The 12,229-nt window shown below is 43.1% G+C and overlaps 1 protein-coding gene across 1 annotated transcript in view; it reads right to left on the reverse strand.

Moving 5' to 3' along the window:
* The window catches only part of FAT1 (FAT atypical cadherin 1), a 112,940-nt gene that overhangs the window by 2,946 nt on the left and 97,765 nt on the right, over positions 1-12,229 (reverse strand). Inside the window, exons 19-26 of the mRNA XM_080928453.1 lie at positions 11,128-11,929; positions 10,386-10,517; positions 8,964-9,121; positions 7,934-8,396; positions 6,897-7,050; positions 6,617-6,727; positions 4,410-5,041; positions 3,604-3,741 (exon numbers count right to left, since the gene is read on the reverse strand). Of these exons, the coding sequence (XP_080784579.1) occupies positions 3,604-3,741; positions 4,410-5,041; positions 6,617-6,727; positions 6,897-7,050; positions 7,934-8,396; positions 8,964-9,121; positions 10,386-10,517; positions 11,128-11,929 (2,590 nt within the window). The remainder of the gene's footprint in view (positions 1-3,603; positions 3,742-4,409; positions 5,042-6,616; positions 6,728-6,896; positions 7,051-7,933; positions 8,397-8,963; positions 9,122-10,385; positions 10,518-11,127; positions 11,930-12,229) is intronic.

The raw sequence follows: 12,229 nt of genomic DNA on the forward strand, positions 1-12,229 counted from the left end.
AACGAATAGGAAAATCTCAAGACCATGGGATGCTCAGCCTGGCTAAGCTTCAGATTGGTTTTCTATAAGAAATGAGAGGGAAATCTCACAGATTATTGTGACAACTGAACATGACAAAGTGGGTCATGTGTGACCCCGCAGGAAAGTCATCATCACCGTGAGGGGAGTGGCCTCGGTAGGACTGTGGCCACTTTCCTAAGAGAGGCGATGCTTTCTGTGTGCCCCATAATGCCCTTGAAAACTGTGACAGTGAACTAATTTTTGACAAGTTAGTAGCTGACTGACATCTCCGGTACAAGTTTAAGATATTGGAATGTCATCCTGTTTCAGCTAAAACTGGGTAGACAAAATATAGATAACATTCTGATTCTCAGAGCGGAAAACACAGCACTCTTAAGAAAATAGACTAAGTCCCTTAGTAACACTTGCCCGCCTGCTACCTGTCCCCCAAATCTAGAAGATAACCTGCCTCTTCCACCTGACGGTGCCTGCTGATGTGTCCTGCACTGTGTTTCTAACGGTGCTGCTGTCTGGATGTAGCTTGTCTTTATCCATTTTCACAGGTGGTGGGAGGCACATGCTGTATGTGTGCATGTAGAGGCCCATGTGGATGATGGGAGTCGTCCTCAGCTTCCCTTTCACCTTATGCAGAGTCAATCAACCAAAGAGCTGTAGGGCCAGCTTGCTCTGAGGACTCTCTGCCTCTGCCTTCCAAGGCAGGAATTATCAGTAGATAACGAGCTACTTTGCATGAGTCCAGGGGATCTGAGCTTGGTCCACTTGGGCCATCTCTCCAACCCTGTGTGTGTGCGCTCGTTCTTGATGGTGTAGATAGGTAATTTGTAAAGCAGTAATTTCTACATCAGGGAATTTCTAGATCCAAATCAACTAACTGGACATTTACTAAAAATTAAAGTTCTCAGGCCCAATACAGACCCACTCAGTCAGAAATTCGTGCTGGACACGAGCCCCAAGTCTTCAGCAGTAATCCGTAACATTTAAAGCAAGCAATTCAAAGACCCACATGTGAATGCACTTATAGTGTGAACATAAACATCCCCAAATGAAAGCCATCAAACCTCCCCAAAGGATGAACTATTTTAACAACAGGACAATAGGCAGACACACACCACCCCACTTATAGTCACTGCAAACCACAGACACAAAACACAAACACTTATACCTTCTTTATTCACCGTGTCAACGACAGCGTTGACAAGGTGTATTACAGTCACTATGGAAGCTTGTAAAAAGGCACAAAACGAGCCAATTAGGAAAATCCTTAGTTAGTAGAAAACAGTGCATTTAAGTAAAATTCCTCAATTCAACGCAATTTCTCCCCTAATTTAAAATTTGAAATGAATGCTTTGAGACCACTAGATAATTATGCATGACCCCAGCACTCTACCCACTAGTTACAGATCAAGCTATGGGCTTGCAGTTATTAGTCAAGTAAATGAAATAACTATGTTTTAGTAAAAGTTAGGGGAAAAGCTTTAGCTAAGTATTCTACACAATTATGGAATGTATCAGGGGAAAAACAATTCAGATTTACATCTCCTGGACATAGGATTAGACAGTATCAAGGAATTGATTTACTGTCTGAGAGTAAGGAAATCTAGGGAGAAGTATATGTGATAAAAATACAAGGCTGGTTGTGTCCCTGTTGCTTAGCATGTATTTCCCATGTCTCAGATGCTGTATAGATCTTTTTCATTTGCATATATTATTTTAAAGTACCAATGTCAACATAACTGTGCATATAAACAGTGGGTGCATTTTAATCCTGAGATCTAATGACTATTTAACCAGACGCACAGAAGAAAACATACAAAAGACAAGCTATGCTTCCTGTTGTCATTAAGGCTGGCATGAGGGGGAGGCAGAGAGAGATCTTCCTGCATTAGCTGGGTGGGCTGAGAGGGATGACCTGTCAAAGAAAGGGGGCTGTCCCAGCTGTGCCCGTGCATCTTGGCATTCTGTCCTGAACAGGGACTGACAGGAGCCGTGAAAGCACAAGCCTTAGTCACCAGGAAGGTGTGTGAGTTCTAGTGAAATCTCCCGCAGAGCTTTCAGTGAGGCAGCCCCACTGACATCTGAACTTTAGCCCTGAGCCGCAGCAGACTCCTAAGCTAAAGAACCACACAGGAACGGTGTGCTCTCTTGAGCTGCTAAGTGTATGGCTAGCTACTAAAAAGGCTTAAAAACCTTCGATGAAATGATTTGAAGTCATTCGGCTCCGACTTGAAGTCTATGACTAATCTGACAATGACTTCCCAAAAGCGTCTGAATGTTGTCAAAATGGGGTTTCAACAATAACAAACACCAGAAAATAAATTACTGACAAAAATCCTTAAATGCATTTTGAACAGCACTGAACTTACAAGGGAAAAAGTATAAATCACTTAAGCTGGTAAAACAAACATTTTAGAATTGAAACTAAGGAAAGGAATAATCCTGGTTTGTTCTTGATGGTTTAATAAGCAATAGTACATCCACTCTCTCCACCCAAGAATAAACAGGGTGTGCTTTAAAAGACTGCAAAATATGCTTGCAATGTTCAAGGAACAGAGCATATTTATAGTCATCTTTAATGAAGAAAAGGGCTCTGCAAAGATTGACAGATAAGCAGACGTAGAGACCCAGAGAAGTAGTCATTATCAATTATATTACTCTGGTTATGGACTATGATAATGTGGAAGTGATAGTTATTAGCAAGTTTCTTCTTGCCAATGACAAAATATTCTTAATGTGTAAACGCATTATATTTTTACACAAGGAAAGAGATTAAAATTGAGCCTACATCTTCTGAGATTCAATTATTACCAGTAGATAACCACTCTCATGGGGCTGATAATTTATCATCCATGAGCTAACACAGCGAAGCTATCTATCAGTGCAATCCACCCCGGGGACACCGGAGAAACACAACTGGAGTCATAGAACCCGCTGCCAAACCTTCTTCATTAGAAATATAATCCAACTTACTAGCCATCTCTTAAACTCTGCTCAGTCAGAACGCTCTGATCCAAATGGGAGCTGGGGCAGCAGTGGTTGGGGAAGAGACAAATAAAACCTTGTAATACCAAAGGTATGACCCAAAGTGAACATTTCAGACTGCTACATATCTTTTCTCAGAGAATGCATGTATGTGAGTGCGCATTGCATGTTCAGAGAAACCGTTAGCAGAGATCTTGAAAAAACCCACAAAGCTTCCACAACACTTACTGTTATGCAAAAACGTATAAATAATATAAGAGTAGCCAAACAAGGAAAATTGACATGTTTTCTTTCCTATAACAAGAGTTAAAATAACTCTCCATTAAGAACATTGTGTTATTTTACAATACTAGGGATTGAACCGAGTGCAAAAAGTTGCTGGGCGAATGCCCTAAAATTGAGCAACCATTAAATATGGTCCCCTGGGTAGGTTCATGCAAGCATTTATACCGCATTGTACATTTATGCCAAGGGGAACATGGGACATTTCCATACTTAATTATCGGACCCGGTCCATCTACATCAGTATACAGATAAGGAACACCAGCAGCATTTGAAAGTGGCCACAGCATCCAACATCCAATGTCAGCATCTGAAACTTACCATTGTCATCACAGGACTCCGACTGGAAGGAGCTAAGGGACTGAACCTCAGACAGGCTCTCCCGGGCACTGTATGGTTGGGAGGGCTTTTCCTCCAGGGGCTTCTTGGAAAGACAAGGATCAAGGTCCACCACTTTAGCTGAAAGGAAGAGAGATAACAGGTGAACAGTGAGCTCCAAGTTCCCTCTGGTTCACGGTCACACTCCATAACAAAGTACCCGAGCTGCATTTGGTATGTGAGCTACAGAACAGAGGAGAGCGAGTTAGAGGAGTCTCCTAGAAACAAAACAATAAAAGGCCTGCCCATATTCTCAACAAATTAGAATTTCTCCATAAATAAGCCTATAAAGAATGACTGGTGATCAGTTAAAATCTGTCTTAAAACAGCATTTGTTTCTTTTTTTTTTTTTTTAGAGCTTCAGGAATATGTTAAGCCACATGTGAATATTGATTATATGAACTCTGTTACCTTGTCTGGCTGTAATAAAAAAAATAGTATAAAAGTGACACCCCCCATTATTTCTTGCTGTAATAAAACACCCCCAAATTATATTTAATAATGTGTAATGGTTACAAAGGTGAAATGACCTTTCTAGAATATCAATTAGAAAACAACTAGATCTAATTTAATAAAATAATTCTAAGTCCCCGATCCCCAGCCAGTAACTGGAATATCCAAACAAGTTTTCATGACCATTTCAGATCGGAAAGCATCATCTTCAGCCCCATAAACCACCATGATGATGCCAGAAACAGCACTGCCATCCCAGCAGCATTTAGGAGGGACAGAAAATGTCACACCCTTACCGTCGTAGTCAAAGTCCCAGCTGGGCTTCTGAATAGAGTCACTGTCTGAAGGAGAGTTGGAAGGTGGTGGTGGAGGCAAGTTTGGAGCTACACTGCACACGGCCACAGCTTTTCTATGTCCGTGCATGGCCTCTGGGTTAAAAGTGCTGAATTCTGGGTGCTCTGGAATAGCCGAGCCTTCGAATGAATTCCGGTCAAGATTGTTTCTAGAGTCACTTGGAATGCTGGGAGTGTAGGAAATGGGACGGACAGGCACCTGGGGTGGTATGTCGGAGTAAATGTTCTTGTTCAGCTTTGAATCAAAATAAGGTCTCTGCAAGAAAGCCGTGGTTGGTCCCAAACGCTTGTCTTCAGGTTCAGCCTGGTGCTTCTTCTTGCGACTGATCATCTTTCGGCAGAGGACAAACACCACCACCAGTAAGAATATCCCGGCTACAAACACAATAATCCCTATTCCTTCGGCCAGTCCGATGTTCCAGGGGGTGGACACGTAGTGGTTGGGAGTGGCATCTTCACAGTGCTTCCCTCTGTACTCCTGGCTGCAGTTACAGTGATAGGAACCGTGTGTGTTCTCGCAAAGGGCCCCGTTCCGACAGGGGTTCCCGGCACATTCATCAATGTCACTCTGACATCTGCCAAGAAGAAGGAGAGACTTCTGCAGTACGTGCCAGACCACACTTGTCCTAGAACCCTTCAGGATGAATGCTAAACACCAAAACCCTTCACGAGAGAAGCCAAAACAAGGCTGAATGGAAGACACTCGGAACACATGGAAAACGGGGAGCAGAAAAGGGCTTTTGTGGTTTAGTTACCTGGTCAAAGGCTAAATGTATATTTGAGAGCCAACCATATCAAGCCAATATCTAGCTGCATTTTTCCAGAATTAATAGATAACTAAGTCAGTTCAGTGGGCTAAAACATAACAAGTGGTGTGTGCTGCTAACTGTTCTCATGGGGCAGATTAAACCTCAGTGAAAATGGCCCTGTTTGGGATTATGATGGGCCTGAGAGACCTATGAGGGAACAGAAAATACTATTTTAAAATGGTATTCCCTCTGGAATCAGGCTCATCTTCCTACACACACACAGAAGAGGTCACAGACAGTCCCCTCTGCTTTTCAAAACAGGGGCACGTGGAACTGTTGTACACAGTTCCCCGTGCTTCTGAAGCTCTTTCCCATTTGAGGGGGGAAAAAAAAAATCACCTATCTGCAGACTATGAGCAATTATAATAAAAATTCCAAACACTGATATATTCTTGTCAAATATATAGAAAAACACACTGGTTAAAATTGGGGAAATCCACAAATGTACCAGGGCCTCGGAACTAAGGCAAAATTCAGGATTATAATGACTCCAAGAATGATACAGCTACAGGTGGGCCACACTGGCAGTGTAATGAGAACAAGGAGGCTCAGCTACTTGTTCTTTCCTGGGCGTTTAAATATCACCTGTACCCAGGAGCTCTGTCGTTGAGACAGGGTCTTATTATGTTGCTCTGTTTGAACTAGAACTTACGTATAGACCACAATGGCCTCAAAAACTCAAAAACTCTACCTGCCTTTCCCAGCTGAGTGCTGGGATTAAAGGAGTGTGTCTGAGTCTGATTCCAGTAACTCTTGAGAAGAGATAACATCTGAAATTAGCTTCTTGTGTGTTTTCTTCAAGATATATACGTGTATATATATATATATTTTTTTTCTTTTTGAGATATCTAAATGTCTAAGTATCTAAATCCTAACCACCTCTTAGGCTTATACTAGAGATCAGTATAATTAGTAGAATAATAGTTAAGTTTAATTACTATAAGTAAAAGATAATAAAGCCAGCAAGGTTTAGGTGCTGGGTCTATGTTGCTACAAACACTGTGAGAAATCATGACGTGTACCTTTCTCATGAACAGATGACACTGTGTCCCAAGTACTTGCTTTAGAAAACACAAAAACTGCAACCAGTTTACAAGCATTTGCTACTTGCCAAGGACCCACACATTCTTCATCTATAAATAGCTCTACAGCCCAGAACCAGAGCTTGTCCTCTTTATATTAATCTTTTCAGTCCAGTGTTTTGTCTCAAGACTCTCCTTTGTACATGATGAAAATGCTGAGAATCACCATATATAGTTCTCACATGCAGTGTAAGTTGGTGAATATGAGTTAGTGCTCAGCACACTGAGGCAGATATGAAGCTTCAAAGAAACCATTTACCTTTCTCCCCTAAAGCCTGAGTCACACTGACAGACAGCACCGTCCAAACTGTCAAAACACGTTCCACCATTTTTACAGGGTTCATCTTTGCAGTATGGACTAAGCTGACATCTAAATAAGGAAAAACACATGCCAAAAAAAAAAAAAAAAAAGGGCCCTTATGAGTTGACTGCAAATAAAAACAGAAAGCATTAACAATGAAGAACACAGTGTCCCACCCTACACAGAATTCCAGGCTTTAATATTCAACCTTGTAAGTCAGGAAGAAAGGCAAACACACCTCTGACCAGTGTACAGCCCCCTGCACTGGCAAACAAAGCCTCCGTTGTCTACCAGGCACGTTCCTCCGTAGAGGCAGGGGTTGGAGGAGCACGGGTTGACGCTCAGCTCACAGAACGTCCCTGCGTACAATGCACTGCACCTGCAGTAATAACCTACACATGGAAAAGAACAAAAGACCCAGTTACTCAAGAATAGCAAAGTGTTTTATTTGCCTACACCTTCATGTAGAAGTGAAGATACAATCCCCCAACATCTACGAAAGGGAATAAAATTCCCATTCTCTCTAGGTGAAGAGTTATCCATATGGGTCAAAACCTTTTTTTTTCTTTAAAAAAAAAATACTGTAACCAGAAATGATTTAGACTTTGGGTTTAAACTTTAGGGTTTTTGTTTGTTTGTTTGTTTGTTTTAGGTTCAGAAAATTTTCTTTTTATAGATTTTACAGCTGTAACATTTCTAAACTGGAAATCTGATATTCCAAATGCCTCCAATCCTGGAAATTTAAAAAATACATTCAGGGGTCAGAGAGTTCTGGATCTGAAAGCCTTTCAGAATTTGGATTTTAAAATTTAGTATGTTCATCCTGTGTAAGCTAAACACAGAGAAGAAAAATATCGGTGACTAGATTTAGTTTGATAATTACATTTGGTGGGAGGGTCAAATGAAAGAGGCAGGAGCAACAGGCCCATTGGCGGACATAAGCCACATCATTTAACAACACCCACAAGTAGTGTTCCCAGTGATATGTCATCAGAGAGCATGGAAGAGTTTTTGCTTTTCTCCCTTCAAAGCCCAGCCTGGCCCTAGTGTATCTTTGGCCATGGTCACTGCTGTAGGAACAAAAACAACACTGGCTCCTCAGAATAGCCCAACATTACAACACATGCTACTGAGTTCTGACCACATTATGTGTGATGTAGACAAGAAGTAATGACATCACTGAGTAGGAGAAGGCAGACCAATTCTACCCGGGAAAACTGCCTTTAAATGTGCATGTGGGTAACAGCTGAGCCACTGCAGCTTTATGAAGCCCACCTCCAGTAGGCGAGGGATTGCAAACGCCTCCGTTCTGACAAGGGTTGCTGGAACAGTCTTCGGTGGCGGCTAATAAGCACCCGTGAGAAAGGTCCACCCACTCTTCAATGTGTGCGTAGGTTCTCGGTTTGTTGTTCAAAGGCAGCTCCTGCCCATTCAAATAAATCGAGTCCATGCAGCCCCTGAAACCGTTGGCCACCTGGGTGCTTCGTCCATGTTTTGTCCCTTGCTGGCGGAGGTGGCCACCGAAAAATACGTAGTTGTCCAGGTTGAGGGTTTTCAGGGCCCCCGGGGCTGTGCCCGATGCGGTGTGGACTTCATCTAGAACCAGTTTTGCGTAATTCCCCTCCACTTCCAGGGACACTGCATGCCACTGCCCATCGCTGACTTGAATGCTCTGGACAGAGACAATCCCAGGGCCACTTCCGCAGTCAAATTTGTACTGCAGTCTCCCAGTGTGAATCTACAACAGAATAAAGACCGTTCACAACGATCACATACTCTCTTTAGCATCGGTCTGTGCAAAACCTATAAGGGGTATGTTTAGTGAACGAAGGTAGAAAGAACACAAGCTTGCACTTAGGTGCTGAGGAGTATAAACAAACTCATTTATCTACTGTACGAATAATAAAAATGGATCGTCTGGGGGCTCCCAAATGCAGAGTGCATATCCCAAAATAACATGGACGTGACTAATTATTAACTGCTAATGGAACACACACAGGATACACAAACATACATAAACTCCCAACATTAGCAAGGTATAACAAAGAGAAGTGAATGTTAGCTGTTATGTGTCCCAGAGGTTTTGTTGAAGAGTATCTGATGTAAATTTCCAGGCTACTGGGGAGCAGAAAGAATTTTCGACGGCACCCAAGCGCCAGCGTTATTCAGGCCCACATGCCCTTGAGACTTGGAGTAAAACTACTTTTCTTAGTTTGTTCTCAGACGGGACAGTCAGAGCACGAAACAGAATTGCAATTTCAGAGCGTCCCTCAGTCTGAGGTCACAGGACGCAGGAAGCCATTACCTCCAGGATACTGTAGTCAGTTCCTCTCGCGTACATGACAACCGCGTGGGAGGAGTAGGTTCTCAGCCGCATGGTCAGCTTCATCTCCAGTCTGCTTTCACTCTCCGTCAGGCGGTATTTCACAAAGCTGCTCCCAGTAAACGTTATGGACGAGCTCCCTACGGATATCAGGAAACAAAAGTCTTTCACGCATCAAACTCAAGCATGTCATCAAAAGTAAGTTGATTGTCTTCCCTCCCCAGAGGCTGGCTTTGTTGTTTTGTTTGTTTGGTTTTGTTTTTAACATAAAATTGCAGCAATGGGAACAGTGTCCATCGGCTTTAGCCAACAGCAGAGCATACACGGCTTTCTACGAGGGAGAGACTGAGGGTTCTGTATCACAGAGGAATGAAGTCTAAAATAAGAACCAAATTAATTATAAAAGTGTCCCCTGTAAGTTATCAGTAGGCAATTTGAGGGTGGGAAAAAAAGGAATGTAGCTTCAAGGTGATGAGGCAAATCCTGTCAGGCAAAAACATAAAACAATCTCCATTCGTCCAAGAAGATGAAAATCCTATCAGTCTACGCAAACGCAGAACTGACTAAATAAAAATTCAATTTCAGGGTGACAAAAGGTGCATTTAACAGGAACACCACTAAGAAGAAAGGGCAGATTGTAATAAGAAGCATGTTAATCATAAAACCCAGAGTTCTGCTCATTCAGAGACAGACGACAGGAAATGCTAACACCACAGCGCCTCCTTCCATACGCAGCCAGAGACGCTAAATCTTAAATAAGTATTTCACGAGGGAGGAAGTACAGGTTTTAATGGAAAGCTTTCAATACAGATAAAGTGAACGAGACACGAGACCTTCATGAAACGGAAAATATTGGCTCAACTACCTCGGAAACTAATATGGCAGTGTACCGAAAAAAAAATAATGTATTTAATTTTTGACAGCAGATTCTAGTTTCAGAATACCATAAACAGAGGGGAACAAGCACCAGCCTGTGAAGATGAACTTGAAAAGAGTCTTTCAACAGGAACGGTATGTTTTTTAACAGGAAGACACATATAGAATGGTGACTAAGTCCCAGTCCAGTTGGTAAGGACAGAGAAGATTATACACAACAGTCTTGGAACATGTGTTTAATGAGCTAAGTAGGGAAATAAAGCAAGAAGCTGAGGACTTAGGAGGAATCAGGCAGAAGAGGATTAGAGGAAAAAAATGAAGCCCTGAGGTTTATGCAGACATTGAGCGGGGGCTCAACAGACAGCTTAGGAAATTCCTACCCTCTGTCCATCGCTCCCCTTACCTCTTATCCCTTTACGATAAACAACCTGCACATAATTCTTTCTCCGATATAGAAACACTTATCAAAGCACTGTCAAGGATGGTTTGAAACGAATTCATGAGTGAGGAATCCACAGGAGCGCTTACCTGGGCATTTGCCGAACCCACCCCCAGGACACACACAGCTGTATTTCTCCTCTCGGGGATCAGCGACACATTCAGACCCTGCAGGACAGGGGTTATCTTCGCAGCCTTGGTGGACAGGTGGGCAGGTCCCATCTTTATTTAGAAAAACAAGAGGAAGAGAGGAGAGAACACAGGAATGAGGAAAATGATCAGCACTGTTGTTCCCACTCATTTATTCATTCATTCATTCACTCACTATTTTTCCAATGCGGGGGCGGGGGGGGTTGGATCTCACGCCTTCTGTATGCCTGACTGCACTGGTCCACTGACTTACGTTATCTCCAGACCCCTTTTCATTGTTTCAATTTTAGATGGGCTATCATTAAGTTGCCCATACTCACTAGCCTAGGGTGGCTTTGAACTTACAACCCTTCCTGGGCCTATCTCATCAGGCCTGGCCATAAAATCATCATCAAAATCATCACTGTCTCCTCCTCCTCTTTTCTAAGATTTTTAAATTTAGTTTTATGCATCTATGTGTTTTGCCTGTTGTGTATGTCTGCCTATTTACCATTTGGATACCTGATACCCATGAAGCCAGAAGACGGCATCCCAGGTACCGAAGTTAGAGATGGTCATAAGCCACTGTGTGGGTGCTGGACATCAAACCTAAGCCTTATGGAAGAGTAGCCAGCAGGCTCTTAACTCCTAAGCCCCCCACAGTAAGAAAATCTTTAACATTCATCTCCACCTATGTGCGTACCTTTGCAGAGACACACAGCCGCTCTGTGGTGTCGGGGAGTCACAAAACTCAGTCTGGCTGTGCTATGAGTCGACATAATGCTTTCATCCACAGACAGCTTCTCATCACAGAACTTCCATGGGCAATCCAGCCCTGCACAGAGCTTCTGGAACACATCCAGTACCCTCACACCGATGATTTCCTCAATGTCGGTCACGGAAGAATTAATCTTGTGCAGAAGTTGCCTGGTTGAAATTTGGGTGCCACCCGACTTCTCTACAAAGAGCAAGACGTCGAGATGCGAGTGGGGCTCAGAGGGCTGCAAGCTGACAATCCGTATGTCATTCTTCCGAACGCCCAGGATGTTGCGTAAAGCTCGCTGGAAGTTGCGCCAATAGTCACCGACGAACTCCTCCGGGGTGAGGTTTGCAAAGCGAATAGCAATGGTGTGGTTCAGCATCTCCTGTGTCACTTGCTGGATGTGCACAGTGATGTCGGCCACCGTTGTAAACTTCCCATCTGTCACGCTGACATTAAGAAGGTACTGGCCTATATCCAGCTTCCTGTGTGCAATCAGCTTACCCCCCGTGCTGGAAACAGAGAACAGGCCATCCATGTGGGGATCCAGACTGTACGTCAAGGTGTCATACACGTCCTGGTCGGTGGCGTGGATCTTTCCTATGACCCCACCTGAGTATTCCTCTCCAAAAGCAGTGATGAAAATCTCTAGTGGCAAAATGGCAGGAGGGTGGATGCTCTCCTCAATAACCCTGATGTCAATATGTGTCAGCGATGAGAGCTGAGGTTTCCCGTTATCAGCCACCTACAAAGACAGAAGTTGCCTGTGATGTCACTGCAATCTCCTAATAGAGAGGCATGGTGCCGTTCATTTATGTTCTGCACACGAATCAACTGTGAGGTATTCATTTCTCATCATGAAGCCCACTGAGGAAAAGGACAACTATTTCCTCTCTTACTCATATAGACCCTGAGTCCTACTCCTGCCTAGGAAGGAGCGGCAAAGTACCACTGAGACAAAACCAGGAGTGTACCAAAAAAAAAAAAAAAAAAAAAAAAAAAAAAAAAAAAACAACCATGTTCATATTTTTCCTATAGCATGAGA

The sequence above is a fragment of the Micromys minutus genome (assembly GCF_963924665.1).
Source record: "Micromys minutus genome assembly, chromosome: 14".
Taxonomy (NCBI): domain Eukaryota; kingdom Metazoa; phylum Chordata; class Mammalia; order Rodentia; family Muridae; genus Micromys; species Micromys minutus.